Source organism: Oncorhynchus masou, chromosome 33 (assembly GCF_036934945.1).
Source record: "Oncorhynchus masou masou isolate Uvic2021 chromosome 33, UVic_Omas_1.1, whole genome shotgun sequence".
In the NCBI taxonomy this organism is placed as follows: domain Eukaryota; kingdom Metazoa; phylum Chordata; class Actinopteri; order Salmoniformes; family Salmonidae; genus Oncorhynchus; species Oncorhynchus masou.
Window position 1 is genome coordinate 44,458,785 of NC_088244.1, and position 15,897 is coordinate 44,474,681.

Here is a 15,897-nt window from a genome sequence, read left to right on the forward strand (position 1 = left end):
CACCCCCCCCCCCCCCCCCTTAAATGATTTAGATGCACTATTGTAAAGTGGCTGTTCCACTGATGTCAGAAGGTGAATTCACCAATTTGTAAGTCGCTCTGGATAAGAGCGTCTGCTAAATGACTTAAATGTAAATGTAAATGTGACAAATATAAATTCTATTTGGACACAGTTCTATTAGAACACACCATACCTAGGATTAAATATCAGCAACTCGGGTAGCTTTCACATGGTTGTGAATGAGCTGAGAGACAAAGAAAGAAGAGCATTCTATGCCATTAAAAGGAACATTAAAATCGAAATTCCAATTAGAATCTGGCTCAATTTTCCAATCAGTTATAGAACCAATTGCTCTATAAGGCAGTGAAGTATGGGGTCCAATCTCTAATAATGAATTCACCAAATGGGACAAACATCCAATTGAAATACTGCATGCAAGACTGTATTGCAAGTTCAAAGAAAAACTCAAAATAATGCATGTAGAGCAGAATTGGGCCAATACCCCCTCCTCATTCGAAAAGAAAAAGAACCATCAAATTTTAAAAGCATCTAAAAACAAGCAACCAAAACATTCCATCACACAGCTCTACAATGTCAAGAGATGAAACAAGAGAAGAGTCCCCTCAGCCAGCTGGTTCTGAGGCTCAGTTCACCAACCCAAACCAACCCCATAGAGCCTCAGAACAGCACTCAGAAAATCTGGCCCAAATCATCACAAAACAAAAAGAAAAATATGTCACCTATTGGAAAGACACCACAAAAAAACAAAGTAAACTTCAATGCTATTTGGCTCTAAACAGACAGTAGTTGGTGGCAGACTATCTGACCACTGTGACTGAAACATTGACGAGGTACAGACTCAGTGAGCACAGTCTGGCTATAGAGACCGGTCGTCACAGACAAACCTGGGTGTCCAGAGAGGACAGGCTGTGCTCACTCTGCTCCAGGGGAGAGGTAGAGACAGAGCTGCATTTCCTATTACACTGTGACAAATATTCAGACCTAAGAGAATATTTATTTCCAAAAATTATAATTCAATACAAAGAATATGAAACTATAAAAGATGAAGAAAAAATCAAATATTCATTGGGTGCAAAGCCAAAATGTGCAGTTTTGACAGCCAAATATGTATCCTCCTGCCACAACCTGAGGGACAGGGGAGAGAGAGAGAGCGAGCGAGCGAGACGGGGGGAGAGAGCGAGCGAGACGGGGGGGAGAGCGAGCGAACGAACGAGACGGGGGGAGAGCGAGACGGGAATAGAGAGAGCGCAAGAGGGGGGGAGCGAGAGAGAGCACAAGAGGGAGGGAGGGAGGGGGAGTGCGAGAGTGAGATGAAAAGAGAGCGAGACGGAAAGAGAGCGAGAGTACCCCAGGTCATCTTAGGTTTCATTACATACAGACGAGAAGAACTACTGTATATAAGATCAGCGTCAACTCACCATCAGTACGACCAAGAATATGTTTTTCGCGACGCGGATCCTGTGTTCTGCCTTACAAACAGGACAACGGAATGGATCGACCCAAAAAAAACGACTCCGAAAAAGAGGGAAACGAGGCGGTCTTCTGGTCAGACTCCGGAGATGGGCACACCGTGCACCACTCCCTAGCATTCTTCTTGCCAATTCCAGTCTCTTGACAACAAGGTTGATGAAATCTGAGCAAGGGTAGCATTCCAGAGGGACATCAGAGACTGTAACGTTCTGTGCTTCACGGAAACATGGCTCACTGGAGAGGGGTGGGGGCGTATGCCTTATGGCTAACGAGACATGGTGCGATGAAAGAAACATACAGGAACTCAAATCCTTCTGTTCACCTGATTTAGAATTCCTCACAATCAAATGTAGACCGCATTATCTACCAAGAGAATTCTCTTCGATTATAATCACAGCCGTATATTCCCCCCCCAAGCAGACACATCGATGGCTCTGAACGAACTTTATTTAACTCTTTGCAAACTGGAAACCATTTATCCGGAGGCTGCATTCATTGTTGCTGGGGATTTTAACAAGGCTAATCTGAAAACAAGACTCCCTAAATTTTATCAGCATATCGATTGCGCAACCAGGGGTGGAAAAACCTTGGATCACTGTTACTCTATCTTCGGCGACGCATATAAGGCCCTGCCCCGCCCCCCTTTCGGAAAAGCTGACCACGACTCCATTTTGCTGATACCTGCCTACAGACAAAAACTAAAACAAGAAGCTCCCACGCTGAGGTCTGTCCAACGCTGGTCTGACCAAGCTGACTCCACACTCCAAGACTGCTTCCATCACGTGGACTGGGACATGTTTCGTATTGCGTCAGATAACAACATTGACGAATACGCTGATTCGGTGTGCGAGTTCATTAGAACGTGCGTTGAAGATGTCGTTCCCATAGCAACGATTAAAACATTCCCTAACCAGAAACCGTGGATTGATGGCAGCATTCGCATGAAACTGAAAGCGCGAACCACTGCTTTTAATCAGGGCAAGGTGTCTGGTAACATGACCGAGTACAAACAGTGCAGCTATTCCCTCCGCAAGGCTATCAAACAAGCTAAGCATCAGTACAGAGACAAAGTAGAATCTCAATTCAACGGCTCAGACACAAGAGGCATGTGGCCGGGTCTACAGTCAATAATGGACTACAGGAAGAAATCCAGCCCAGTCACGGACCAGGATGTCTTGCTCCCATGCAGACTAAATAACTTTTTTGCCCGCTTTGAGGACAATACAGTGCCACTGACACGGCCTGCAACGGAAACATGCGGTCTCTCCTTCACTGCAGCCGAGGTGAGTAAAACATTTAAACGTGTTAACCCTCGCAGGGCTGCAGGCCCAGACTGCATCCCCAGCCGCACACCTCAGAGCATGCGCAGACCAGCTGGCTGGTGTGTTTACGGACATATTCAATCAATCCCTATACCAGTCTGCTGTTCCCACATGCTTCAAGAGGGCCACCATTGTTCCTGTTCCCAAGAAAGCTAAGGTAACTGAGCTAAACGACTACCGCCCCGTAGCACTCACTTCCGTCATCATGAAGTGTTTTGAGAGTCTAGTCAAGGACCATATCACCTCCACCCTACCTGACACCCTAGACCCAAATAGGTCCACAGACGATGCAATCTCAACCACACTGCACACTGCCCTAACCCATCTGGACAAGAGGAATACCTATGTGAGAATGCTGTTCATCGACTATAGCTCAGCATTCAACACCATAGTACCCTCCAAGCTCGTCATCAAGCTCGAGACCCTGGGTCTCGACCCCGCCCTGTGCAACTGGGTACTGGACTTCCTGACGGGCCGCCCCCAGGTGGTGAGGGTAGGTAACAACATCTCCTCCCCGCTGATCCTCAACACTGGGGCCCCACAAGGGTGCGTTCTGAGCCCTCTCCTGTACTCCCTGTTCACCCACGACTGCGTGGCCACGCACGCCTCCAACTCAATCATCAAGTTTGCGGACGACACAACAGTGGTAGGCTTGATTACCAACAACGACGAGACGGCCTACAGCGAGGAGGTGAGGGCCCTCGGAGTGTGGTGTCAGGAAAATAACCTCACACTCAACGTCAACAAAACTAAAGAGATGATTGTGGACTTCAGGAAACAGCAGAGGGAACACCCCCCTATCCACATCGATGGAACAGTAGTGGAGAGAGTAGCAAGTTTTAAGTTCCTCGGCATACACATCACAGACAAACTGAATTGGTCCACTCACACAGACAGCATCGTGAAGAAGGCGCAGCAGCGCCTCTTCAATCTCAGGAGGCTGAAGAAATTCGTCGTGTCACCAAAAGCACTCACAAACTTCTACAGATGCACAATCGAGAGCCTCCTGGCGGGCTGCATCACCGCCTGGTACGGCAACTGCTCCGCCCTCAACCGTAAGGCTCTCCAGAGGGTAGTGAGGTCTGCACAACGCATCACCGGGGGCAAACTACCTGCCCTCCAGGACACCTACACCACCCGATGTTACAGGAAGGCCATAAAGATCATCAAGGACATCAACCACCCGAGCCACTGCCTGTTCACCCCGCTATCATCCAGAAGGCGAGGTCAGTACAGGTGCATCAAAGCTGGGACCGAGAGACTGAAACACAGCTTCTATCTCAAGGCCATCAGACTGTTAAACAGCCACCACTAACATTGAGTGGCTGCTGCCAACACACTGACACTGACTCAACTCCAGCCACTTTAATAATGGGAATTGATGGGAAATGATGTAAATATATCACTAGCCACTTTAAACAATGCTACCTTATATAATGTTACTTACCCTACATTATTCATCTCATATGCATACGTATATACTGTACTCTATATCATCGACTGCATCCTTATGTAATACATGTATCACTAGCCACTTTAACTATGCCACTGTGTTTACATACTCATCTCATATGTATATACTGTACTCGATACCATCTACTGTATCTTGCCTATGCTGCTCTGTACCATCACTCATTCATATATCCTTAAGTACATATTCTTTATCCCCTTACACTGTGTATAAGACAGTAGTTTAGGAATTGTTAGTTAGATTACTTGTTGGTTATTTCTGCATTGTCGGAACTAGAAGCACAAGCATTTCGCTACACTCGCATTAACATCTGCTAACCATGTGTATGTGACAAATAAAATGTGATTTGATTTGATTTGAAGAAGAGAGAGATCGGAAGAGAGTGATAGAGATGGGGAAGAGAGCGAGATGGAGAGAGAGAGGGGGAGCGAGACAAAGGGGGAGCGAGAGAGAGGGTTCAAAAACTGATTGGTTCATTAGTTAAACATTCATCACTAATCATTGAACCAGTAGGGTTGCTGCTGTGTATAGACTAACGCTTTCAGAACATCCATTGAGCCAGTGCAAAGGGAGACCCATTGAGAGCTTTCAAATCATAAATGAAAAGTCCAAAGGGGAAAACACAGGGAAATTGGTTTTGAGATGCTGATGACTCGACACACACAAATTGAGCTCCCCATAACAAAATAGGTCTCTCTCCCCTGCCTTCTTTCCCTGCTGTCACCTAAATCTCATTCTCCATCACCTGTGCTCCCCTTGAGATCAGTGCCTAATGAGTGGCAGCCCTATACCCCAGAGGCAAAGCCATCACTGTCCCCATGTCCTATCCCACAACACCCCCCCAATCCAGTCAGTGTTGACTTTGAGCCTACTGGGCCACTGTAGGCAGTGTCAAGAAATATACAGGTTTCTCTCTGTTTTGGCGTGAGACGGCTATCATAGCTTAGGTCTGTTATTGCGTTAGATGCAGGCAGGCCCCAAGTGATTCACTGTCAGCGCCAAATACATTATGTGTGTGTGTTCTGTTATCAATGCATAATTTAAATCGGTAAACCTGTAACTAAGCTACTAAGTCTGCTGGTATAAACCTGGGGAAATGGTTTTGTAACTATTTATGAAAAATATTTCTTATTTCTTTATTTTTCCTACCATCCTATCATTCCTCATTGGATAGACACTGGAACCTCAATCAGAAGTTAGCCAGCTAACTAGCTACTATTCATTGTTAGCCACTGCTAGCGGTCTTGACCTTGAGCTCGGACACCATCCAGCTTTACCTAGGTCAATACCTGCCAGTCTGCAAAGCGCTATATAAACCCAGAGCATATCGGACTGCTTTTCTCTACCACATCACCGGATTCCTGTTGCAAGCTCTGGACCATTACACCGGATCATCAGCTAGCTAGCTGCAACCGAGTGGCTATTGTTGGCTGACACCTCTGTCCCGAAGCAAGCACCAGTTAGCCTTGAGCTAGCCTCAAGCTAGGCCCATCTCCCGGCTAGCCGACGAAGTATACCAGCTAACTCTTGGCTATAGTTGTGACTACCGAAAGGCTCCTTGACTCACCTATTGCTGCTCATTGGACCCTGTGATCACTCGGCTACACAGCTGATGCCTGCTGGACTGTTCACTAACACGGTACATAAATGTGTTTATCTGTCAGCCGCAGCCTTGAACTCAGGTGCTGTGTGTACCGGACTGACCCTCTCTGTCCATCCATCGCATTTACCCGTTATTGTCTTCGCTCTCCCGATCAACACCTGTGACTGCTTTGTGCCACTCTCTAATGTGAATATGCCTTGTCTACTGCTGTTTCGGAAAGTCCTTATTGTTTTACTTCACTGTAGAACCCTCAGTCCCGCTCAACATGCCTTTTGTCCCACCCCCCCACTCAAGCGGAGACCTCACCTGGCTTAACTGGTGCCTCCAGAGATGCAACCTCTGTCATCATCACTCAATGCCTAGGTTTACATCCACTGTACTCACATCCTACCATACCCTTGTCTGTACATTGTGCCCTGAATCTATTCTATCACGCCCAGAAATCTGCTCTTTTTATTCTCTGCTCCCAATGCACTAGACGACCAGTTCTCATAGTCTTTGCTGTACCCTTCCTACTCCTCCTCTGTTCCTCTGGTGATGTTAACCCAGGCCCTGTAGCCCCCAGTACTACACCTATTCCCCAGGCGCTATCATTAGTTGACTTCTGTAACCGTAAAAGCCTTGATATCATGCATGTTAACATCAGAAGCCCCCTCCCTAAGTTTGTTTTATTCACTGCTTTAGCATACTCCTCCAACCCTGATGTCTTAGCTGTGTCTGAATCATGGCTTAGGAAGGCCACCAAAAATTCTGACATGTTCATCCCCAACTACAACATTTTCCGTTAAGATAGAACTGCCAAGGGGGAGGAGTTGCAATCTACAGCAGAGAGAGCCTGCAGAGTCCCGTCTTACTATCCAGGTCTGTGCCCAAATAGTTTGAGCTTCTACTTTTAAAAATCCAATAAGTCTCTCACTGTTACCGCTTGTTATAGACCCCCTCAGCCCTGGACACCATATGTGAATTGATTGCCCCCCCATCTATCTTCAGAGTTCGTACTGTTAGGTGACCTAAACTGGGACATGTTTAGCACCCCGGCAGTCCTACATCTAAGCTTGATGCCCTCAATTTCACACAAATTATCAAGGAACCTACGAGGTACAACCCTAAATCCGTAAACATGGGCACCCTCATAGATATCATCCTGACCAACTTTCCCTCTAAATACACCTCTGCTGTCTTCAACCAGGATCTCAGCAATCACTGCCTCATTGCCTGCGTCCATATTGGGTCCGCGGCAGGGTAGCCTAGTGGTTAGAGCTTTGGACTAATAACCGGAAGGTTGTGAGTTCAAACAAGGTACAAATCTGTCGTTCTGCCCCTGAACAGGCAGTTAACCCACTGTTCCCAGGCCATCATTGAAAATAGGAATTTGTTCTTAACTGACTTGCCTGGTTAAATAAAGGTAAAAAAAATAAAACGACCATCCCTCATTACTGTCAAATGCTGCCTAAAACACTTCAGCGAGCAGGCCTTTCTAATCGACCTGGCCTGGGTATCCTGGAAGGATATTGACCTCATCCCATCAGTTGAGGATGCCTGGTCGTTCTTTAAAAGTAATTTCCTCACCATCTTAAATAAGCATACCCCTTTCAAAAAATGTAGAACTAAGAACAGCTATAGCCCTTGGTTCCCTCCAGACCTGACTGCCCATTTCGAATCCCACCGTACCTTCTCCACTATACAATCTGCTTTCCAAGCTAGTCGTGGGTGTACCTCAGCCACGCTCAAAGTCCGATAAACGATATCATAACCGCCATCGATAAAAGACAGTACTGTGCAGCTCTCTTCATTGACCCGACAAAGGCTTTCGACTCTGTCAAGCACTGCATTCTTATCGGCAGACTCAATAACCTTGGTTTCTCAAATGACTGCCTCGCCTGGTTCATCAACTACTTCTACAACAGAGTTCAGTGTGTCAAATCAGAGGGCCTGTTGTCCGGACCTCTGGCAGTCTCTATGGGGGTGCCACAGGGTTCAATTCTCAGGCCGACTCTTTTCTCTGTATACATCAATGATGTTGCTCTTGCTGCTGGTGATTCTCTGATCCACCTCTACGCAGACGACACCCTTCAGTATACATCTGGCCCTTCTTTGGACACTTAACTAACCTCCAGACGAGCGTCAATGCCATACAACACTCCTTCCGTGGCCTCCAACTGCTCTTAAATGAAAGCAAAACTAAATGCATGCTCTTCAACCGATTGCTGCCCACACCTGCCCGTCTGACTAGCATCACTACTCTGGATGGTTCCGACTTATGTGGACAACTACAAATAACTAAGTGTCTTGTTAGACTGTAAACTCTCCTTCCAGACTCACATTAAGCATCTCCAATCCAAAATTAAATCTAGAATCGGCTTACTATTTTGCAAAAAAACATCTTTCACTCATGCTGCTAAACATACCCTCGTAAAATTGACTATCCTATCGATCCTTGACTTCGGAGAAGTCATTTTCAAAATAGCCTCAAACACTACTCAGACTGCATCCAATTTGCTATCTCAGTGCCATCTGTTTTATCACCAAAGCCCCATACACTACCCACCACTGCGACCTGTATGCTCTCGTTGGCTGGCCCTCACTTAATACTCGTCGCCAAACCCACTGGCTCCAGGTCATCTATAAGCCTAGGTAAAGCTCTGCCTTATCTCAGCTCACTGGTCACCATAGCAGCACGCACCTGTAGCACGCGCTCCAGCAGGTATATCTCACTGATCATCCCCAAAGCCAACTCCTCTTTCGGCAACATCTCCTTCCAGTTCTCGGCTGCCAATGACTGGAACGAACTGCAAAAATCACTGAAGCTGGAGACTTATATCTCCCTCACTAACTTTAAACATCAGCTGTCAGAGCAGCTTACAGATCACTGAACCTGTACACAGCCCATATGTAAACTACCTCATCCCCATGTTATTTATTTTTTTGCACCCCAGTATCTCTACTTGCACATCATCATCTGCACTTTAACACACCAGTGTTAGTGGCAAAATAATTTCAATTTAGCATTATGGACTATTTATTGCCTTACCTCCCTAATCTTACTACATCTGCACACACTGTACATAGATTTTTCTATTGTGTTATTGACTGTACATTTGTTTATGTGTAACTCTGTTGTTGTTTTTGTCCCACTGCTTTGCTTAATCTTGGCCAGGTAGCAGTTGTAAATGAGAACTTGTCTCAACTGGCCTACCTGGTTCAATAAACATAAATGAAATATGGAGACAACAAGACAGGAGGGGAGTAAATAATAAATGAATAATATCAAATGAGACTGACAGAAGTTTGAGACGGAGTTCAGTTTGAGACTGAAAACAAACAAATACACCCATGAAGTGCAAATAATGAGGCATATGGAAAGAGAGAGGAAGAGAATAAAGGAGAGTGGGAGGATTAGAGAGAAACATATATAGAACAAGAGGAGAGCAAGAGAGAGAGAGAGAGAGAGAACGAGGAAGACAAAGAGAACCAGAGAGAAAAAGTGAGAGGGGGGTGGGGGGACACCAGAAAGAATGACAGAATGGTATTAAGGACAGAGTCTGTCCTCTCACCATGGTGGATGATTCCGTTCTCCAGCAGAGCTTGACCCAAGTTGACCCCCTCGTCTGGCGTGCTGATCTCTCCACTCTCCATCAGCCACGACACAAACTCACTGTGGTTACAAGGACACAATACTTTAGTATAATAAGGTGTAACATAAATAAACATGGTGTTAAGAGTTTAAAAGACAGACCAAATGCCATTAGAAGATGCTTTCATCCAAAGTGAGTGCATACATTTTCTGTATAATGTGGCCCCAGCTGGAATCGAACCCTGAGCCACACAGACCCAATAGCATGGGATACAGTCAGACTGGACCCCAGGAAGACTAGCAGTCATCATGGCATCAGCAAATGGGGAACCCAATAATGAAATTAATGAATTATTCATTATTGAGATCCCCATTTCCTGATGCCATGATGACTGCTGGTCTTCCTGGAGTCCAGCCTGACTTGTTTTTTCTCTGCCCGGACTACCCTTTAAGTACCTTCTCATGTGCATTTCAGTCTTTTCAAGTACCCCTAGGGGTCCTAGTACCCCTTGTTGGGAACCACTGGTATAGAATACAGATATAGCTTTAGGCAAGGATAGTTCAAAATGAGAAGGGCAACTACAGTTCTGGGAGAGGCAAAGGTTGTGCAGGCTTTTTGTTTCAGCCTGGCATTGACACTACTGATTCTGAAAATTAGTGCTATTCACCTTAGACCGTATGCAGTCACCTGAATTATATAATGGCACACACACACACACACACACACACCTTTTAAAACCCATTGTAACAGATAAGCGCTCCCAAAAGGTACGGAGGTGCCTTCTCTCTTCCCTTTCATTCATCTCTCCCGCTTCCCTTCTTTACCCCCTATTCCACATCTCCTAACCCTTTCTATCCCTCTGCCCCTTCTCCCTTGCTCCCAGTGTCCTCTCCCTCCCACCAGCCTTAAACACCCTCTTTCTCGCTCTCACTCCCTCCAAAATGTGCCAATTTGTATTCATGGCTTTTGTAGCACCATTCATATCCAAGCCTCCTCATATTTAAATATAGCATTTTCTCTCCTCAGACTGTATTGTCCCTCTTGAGACACTGAGCAAACCAGATGTTTGGAGCAGATAAAATAACATTTCCCTCTGCTCAATGTTCCACGCCACTGAGCAAACTCAATATCCCATTGAACGACGAACAGTGAATGTGAGCGACTGTCTGAATGTGTATGTGTGAGTGAGCATTGCTGAGAACGCAGGCTAAATGTGCGATTCCTGTGATTCATGCAAAATGTGAGAGAGTGCTTGTGTACCCTGCTGCGAAAGCAGGGTAAATGTATGATTCCTCTGCATGCATGTTCATGCCAAATGTGTATGTATGTATGAACGAACAAACGGTCATGAGTAGTCCTGCCAAAGCAGGCTAAATGTGTAATATGTGTGTGTGTGTGTGTGTGTGTAAAGTTAAGGGATTATCTCAGTGTGTGTGTACTGTATGTGTGCGTGCATGCATATGAACACGTGTCTGTATCGGACATTCTGCACAGCATGCTACAATGTCATCTAAGTTAGCTATTGGATATCCTACATCAGAGTCAACATGAAGGCTTGCTTCATCTTGAACAAGGAACTTGATATTGCAAATGTTGTTTCTATTGTGCAAGATACTAATCTGTCAAATGAATTAATCTTGTGAAAACCACATCAGTTTGCACATCCAGCATACACAAGATCTGGGTCGTATTCATTACTGCACAACATAGCAAAACATAGAAAAACGTTTTGTAACATAAAACTAAAACAAGTTTTTCTTATAGGAAAATAAGATAAGAATTAAGGTAACCCTTTTATGTTTGGGCCTGTTTTCTTCCATTTCGTGCCAATGAATACTGCATTGCCAAACCAAAGCTGCAATACAGGCACCAATGTGAGCAAAGAAACCTGCATTAGGAAATTGGCTGAGAAAGAGGAAGGCTAAAAGAAGAATACGACCAACTGCCTAAATACGACGTTGAAAAATTGTGGAATTAGGGAGCTATGAAGATAAATGGCACTGTGAAATTGGCATTCTGTACCGGATTCATTTAATCCAATAAGACTTAGTGACATCTCCTGAAGTGAGCTATGTTCATTTATAATAACATCAGTAACACAGAGAGGATGCATTCAATAAAAACAGGAAGGGAAGGATGCAGGGAGGGAGGGCTGACAGGAGGGAAGAATGCTGCCCCTCGTGTTTATATGGATGTCATACAAGGAAAACTACCAGAGGGGATGGACGGCTTGAGGTACAGAGGGGGGAAAGCAGTGAGCTTGTTTGGGTGCGGGACAGTCAGGACAGTGTGAAATGTTATTGTTTTTGGCATTATGAGTTCTCTTATCAGTAGTACTTGGGAGGGCACTGATAAGCATTGTAGGATTCTGTATCAAATTCATTTGGGGTTAGAAATTCAATCTTATAAGACAGAATGACAACTGCCCCACACATAACGCCCATGGAATCGTACCTCCCTGACATGGCATTTTACAGTTCTAAAGAAACTCATTAAATCCTTGTTATGATGCTGACTGACTCCATAATGAATGCCTGGTGATCAACATCGTTTTCCTCCCTTCTTTCACCCCCTTCCCCTGAAAGGAATCTCGCAAACACTTTGTTATGGAGCTGTGAGGCATGATGAAAAATGCATTACTTGCAGGCAAATCAGCCCTCATTGTTAATTCATGGCATTCAAAAGACTGATGGGAAAGAAAAAAGGAGAGCGCAGCTCAGTCCAGTGGCTCGCTGTGTGCATGTGAGCATTGCTGAGAAAGCAGGCTAAATGTGTGATTCCTGTGTGTGTGTGTGTTCATGCAAAACGAGTGTGTGTTCATGAGCATTGCTGAGAAAGCAGTCTAAATGGGTCATTTCTGTGTGTGTGTGTTAATATCCAAATACAATGGCAAGAAAACAATATGTGAATAAATTGGTCATCAAATTTGATCTGATCTTCCTCTAAGTCACAACAATACTCAAACAAAGTGTGCTTAAACTAATAACACACACATTATTGTATTTTTCTTGTCTGTATTGAATATAACATTTAAACATTCACAGTGTAGGTTGGAAAAAGTATGTGAACCCCTAGGCTAATGACTTCTCCAAAAGCTAATTGGAGTCAGGAGTGAGCTAACCTGGCGTCCAATCAATGAGACTGGAGACGTTGGTTAGAGCTGCCTTGCAATATAAAAAAACTCACAAAATGTGAGTTTGCTATTCATATGAAGCATTGACTGACGTGAACCATGCCTCGAACAAAAGAGATCTCAGAAGATCTAAGATTAAGAATTGTTGACTTGCATAAAGCTGGAAAGGGTTACAAATGTATCTCTAAAAGCCTTGACGTTCATCAGTCCACGGTAAGACAAATTGCATATAAATGGGGAAAGTTCAGCACTGTTGCTACTCTCCCAAGGAGTGGCCATCCTGCAAAGATGACTGCAAGAGCACAGTACAGAATGCTCAATGAGGTTAAGAAGAATCCTAGAGTGTCAGCTAAAGACTTACAGAAATCTCTGCAACATGGAATCATCTCTGTTGATGAGTCTACGATTCGTGAAACACTAAACAAGAATGGTGTTCATGGGAGGACACCACAGAAGAAGCCACTGCTGTCTAAAAAAACTACTGCTGTACGTCTGAATTTTGCAAAAGAGAACCTGGATGTTCCACAGTTCTACTGGCAAAATATTATGTGGACAGATGAAATTAAAGTAGAGTTGTTTGGAAGGAACACACAACACGATGTGTGGAGAAAAACAGGCACAGCACACCACCATCATAACCTCATTCCAACTGTAAAGTATGGTGGAGGGAGCATCATGGTTTGGGGCTGCTTTGTTGCCTCATGGCCTGGACAGCTTGCGATCATCAATGGAAAAATGAATTTCCAAGTTTTTCAAGACAATTTGCAGAAGAATGTAAGGCTATCTGTCCGCCAATTGAAGCTCAACAGAAGTTGGGTGATGCAACAGGACAACGACCCAAAACACAGAAGTAAACAGAATGGCTTCAACAGAAGAAAATACATCTTCTGGAGTGGCCCAGTCAGAGTCCTGACCTCAACCCAATTTAAAATGCTGTGGCATGACCTTGAGAGCAGTTCACACCAGACATCCCAAGAATATTGCTGAACTGAAGCAGTTTTGTAAAGAGGAATGGACCAACATTCCTCCTGACCATTGTACAGGTCTGATTCACAACTACAGAAATTGTTTGCTTGAGGTTATTGCTGCCAAAGGAAGGTCAACCAGTTATTAAATCCAAGGTTTCACATACTTTTCCACCCTGCACTGTGAATGTTTACATGGAGTGTTCAATAAAGACATGAAAACATATTCTTGTTTGTGTGCTATTAGTTTAAGCAGACTGTGTTTGTCTATTGTTGTGACTAAGATGAAAACCATATCAAATTTTATGACCAATTTATGCAGAAATCCAGGTAATTCCAGAGGGTTCACATACTTTTTCTTGCCACTGTATGTGTGTTCATGCAATGTTTGCGTGTTCCCTGCTGTGGAAGCAGACTAAAAGTGTGATGCCCACATGTGTGTTCATGCCAAAGTGTGTGTGTGTGTGTGTGTGTGTGGGTGGGTGGGTTTGTGCGTATAACTGTGAAAGCAGGGTAAATGTAGGATTCCTGTAGCATGTGTGTTCATGCTAATTCACAGACACACCTTGAGGGGAGGGTGTTCCAAATTATGCTCTGGCAGTTAAAGGGAAGGTCTCTTCTCTAATGAAGCTCTTTCTGTATTTGTTGGGAACCGTCGCCTCCAATGACAAAGTGCTTGGCTCCCAACACAGGGAGGAAAACCACTCCCAGACACCTCCCTCATCAGTTAGTTAATCGGGGGGAAAGAACTCACTTTCCCATGAAGCACTTGGGCACGGTAGTCAGCTTTCGGCGCCGGTCCTTGATCAGGTGGCGGCTCTTGGTCATCATCATATGGTAAAGCTTCTCGCCTTTCTTGGCAATCATAACGTAGGCATCCCGCTCCATCCCAAGCTTCAGACCTGTTACCAATAGAGAAAAACTGAAGGGGTCAGACACCAAAGCATTTTGCATATTATCGAAAGCCTAAGGTGTTAGAAACTGCAATCAATATTTGTCTAACCCAACTGTGAAATTGGTTTTCAGACGCAGGAAAGGAAGGGGAGAAAATATAAGGGTAAAGAAAAATCCCTGTGTGGTGAGAGAGTGAACGAGAGAAAGACTGCATCCCTCCTCTCACTGCATAACAAGCCATTCTGATTCCCATGACTTGCACAGGGGGGCTGCAGCAGTCACAGCAGCCAAAAAAACAAGGCCCAACACCTAACCCTGAGGGACACCACCATTTCCTCCAGTCAGCCCTCTGACGTCTACACGTTTCAGCCCCCAAGGGGGAGAGGCTGTCAAGGGGCTGTCAAAAGACGCAATGCCCCTGCCTGCAGGACCTCGTTGGGGAGTCTGGCACGGTACAGGGGCGTATGCCACCTCCTTCGGATGGAAATGCAGATGTTAATCTGTCTAGGTCTCGAACAATGTACTGCATGGACACTCGCCTGCCAATGTACTGCATGGACACTCGCCTGCCAATGTACTGGATGGACACTCGCCTGCCAATGTACTGGATGGACACTCGCCTGCCAAAGTACTGGATGGACACTCGCCTGCCAATGTACTGTATGGACACTCGCCTGCCAAAGTACTGGATGGACACTCGCCTGCCAATGTACTGGATGGACACACGCCTGCCAATGTACTGCATGGACACTCGCCTGCCAATGTACTGCATGGACACTCGCCTGCCAATGTACTGCATGGACACTCGCCTGCCAATGTACTGTATGGACACTCGCCTGCCAATGTACTGTATGGACACTCACCTGCCAATGTACTGCATGGACACTCGCCTGCCAATGTACTGCATGGACACTCGCCTGCCAATGTACTGTATGGACACTCGCCTGCCAAAGTACTGGATGGACACTCGCCTGCCAATGTACTGGATGGACACACGCCTGCCAATGTACTGCATGGACACTCGCCTGCCAATGTACTGCATGGACACTCGCCTGCCAATGTACTGCATGGACACTCGCCTGCCAATGTACTGCATGGACACACGCCTGCCAATGTACTGCATGGACACTCGCCTGCCAATGTACTGCATGGACACTCGCCTGCCAATGTACTGCATGGACACTCGCCTGCCAATGTACTGCATGGACACTCGCCTGCCAATGTCCTGTATGGACACTCGCCTGCCAATGTACTGTGGCATCACTGAGCGTTTATATCTTTGGTGTAGCGCAGCAGTTATGTTTACCAAGCTGCAACACAACTGAGATGAGTAATAATGTTAACTTATGAAAAACATGTAGAGGCAATTCAAAACAACAGTTGATGTTGAGCCGTTGAAGGTCGACCATGCTCACAGAGCTACCAAACCATATACTGTAGGTA

At 45.4% G+C, this 15,897-nt stretch overlaps 1 protein-coding gene across 4 annotated transcripts in view; it reads right to left on the reverse strand.

Annotated features, from left to right (window-relative positions):
• LOC135527404 (phosphatidylinositol 3,4,5-trisphosphate-dependent Rac exchanger 1 protein-like) overlaps positions 1-15,897 on the reverse strand; it is a 151,586-nt gene that overhangs the window by 74,918 nt on the left and 60,771 nt on the right. For all 4 annotated transcript variants that reach the window (XM_064955932.1, XM_064955931.1, XM_064955930.1 and 1 more), the window contains exons 10-11: positions 14,315-14,462; positions 9,442-9,542 (exon numbers count right to left, since the gene is read on the reverse strand). In XM_064955932.1, the coding sequence (XP_064812004.1) occupies positions 9,442-9,542; positions 14,315-14,462 (249 nt within the window). The remainder of the gene's footprint in view (positions 1-9,441; positions 9,543-14,314; positions 14,463-15,897) is intronic.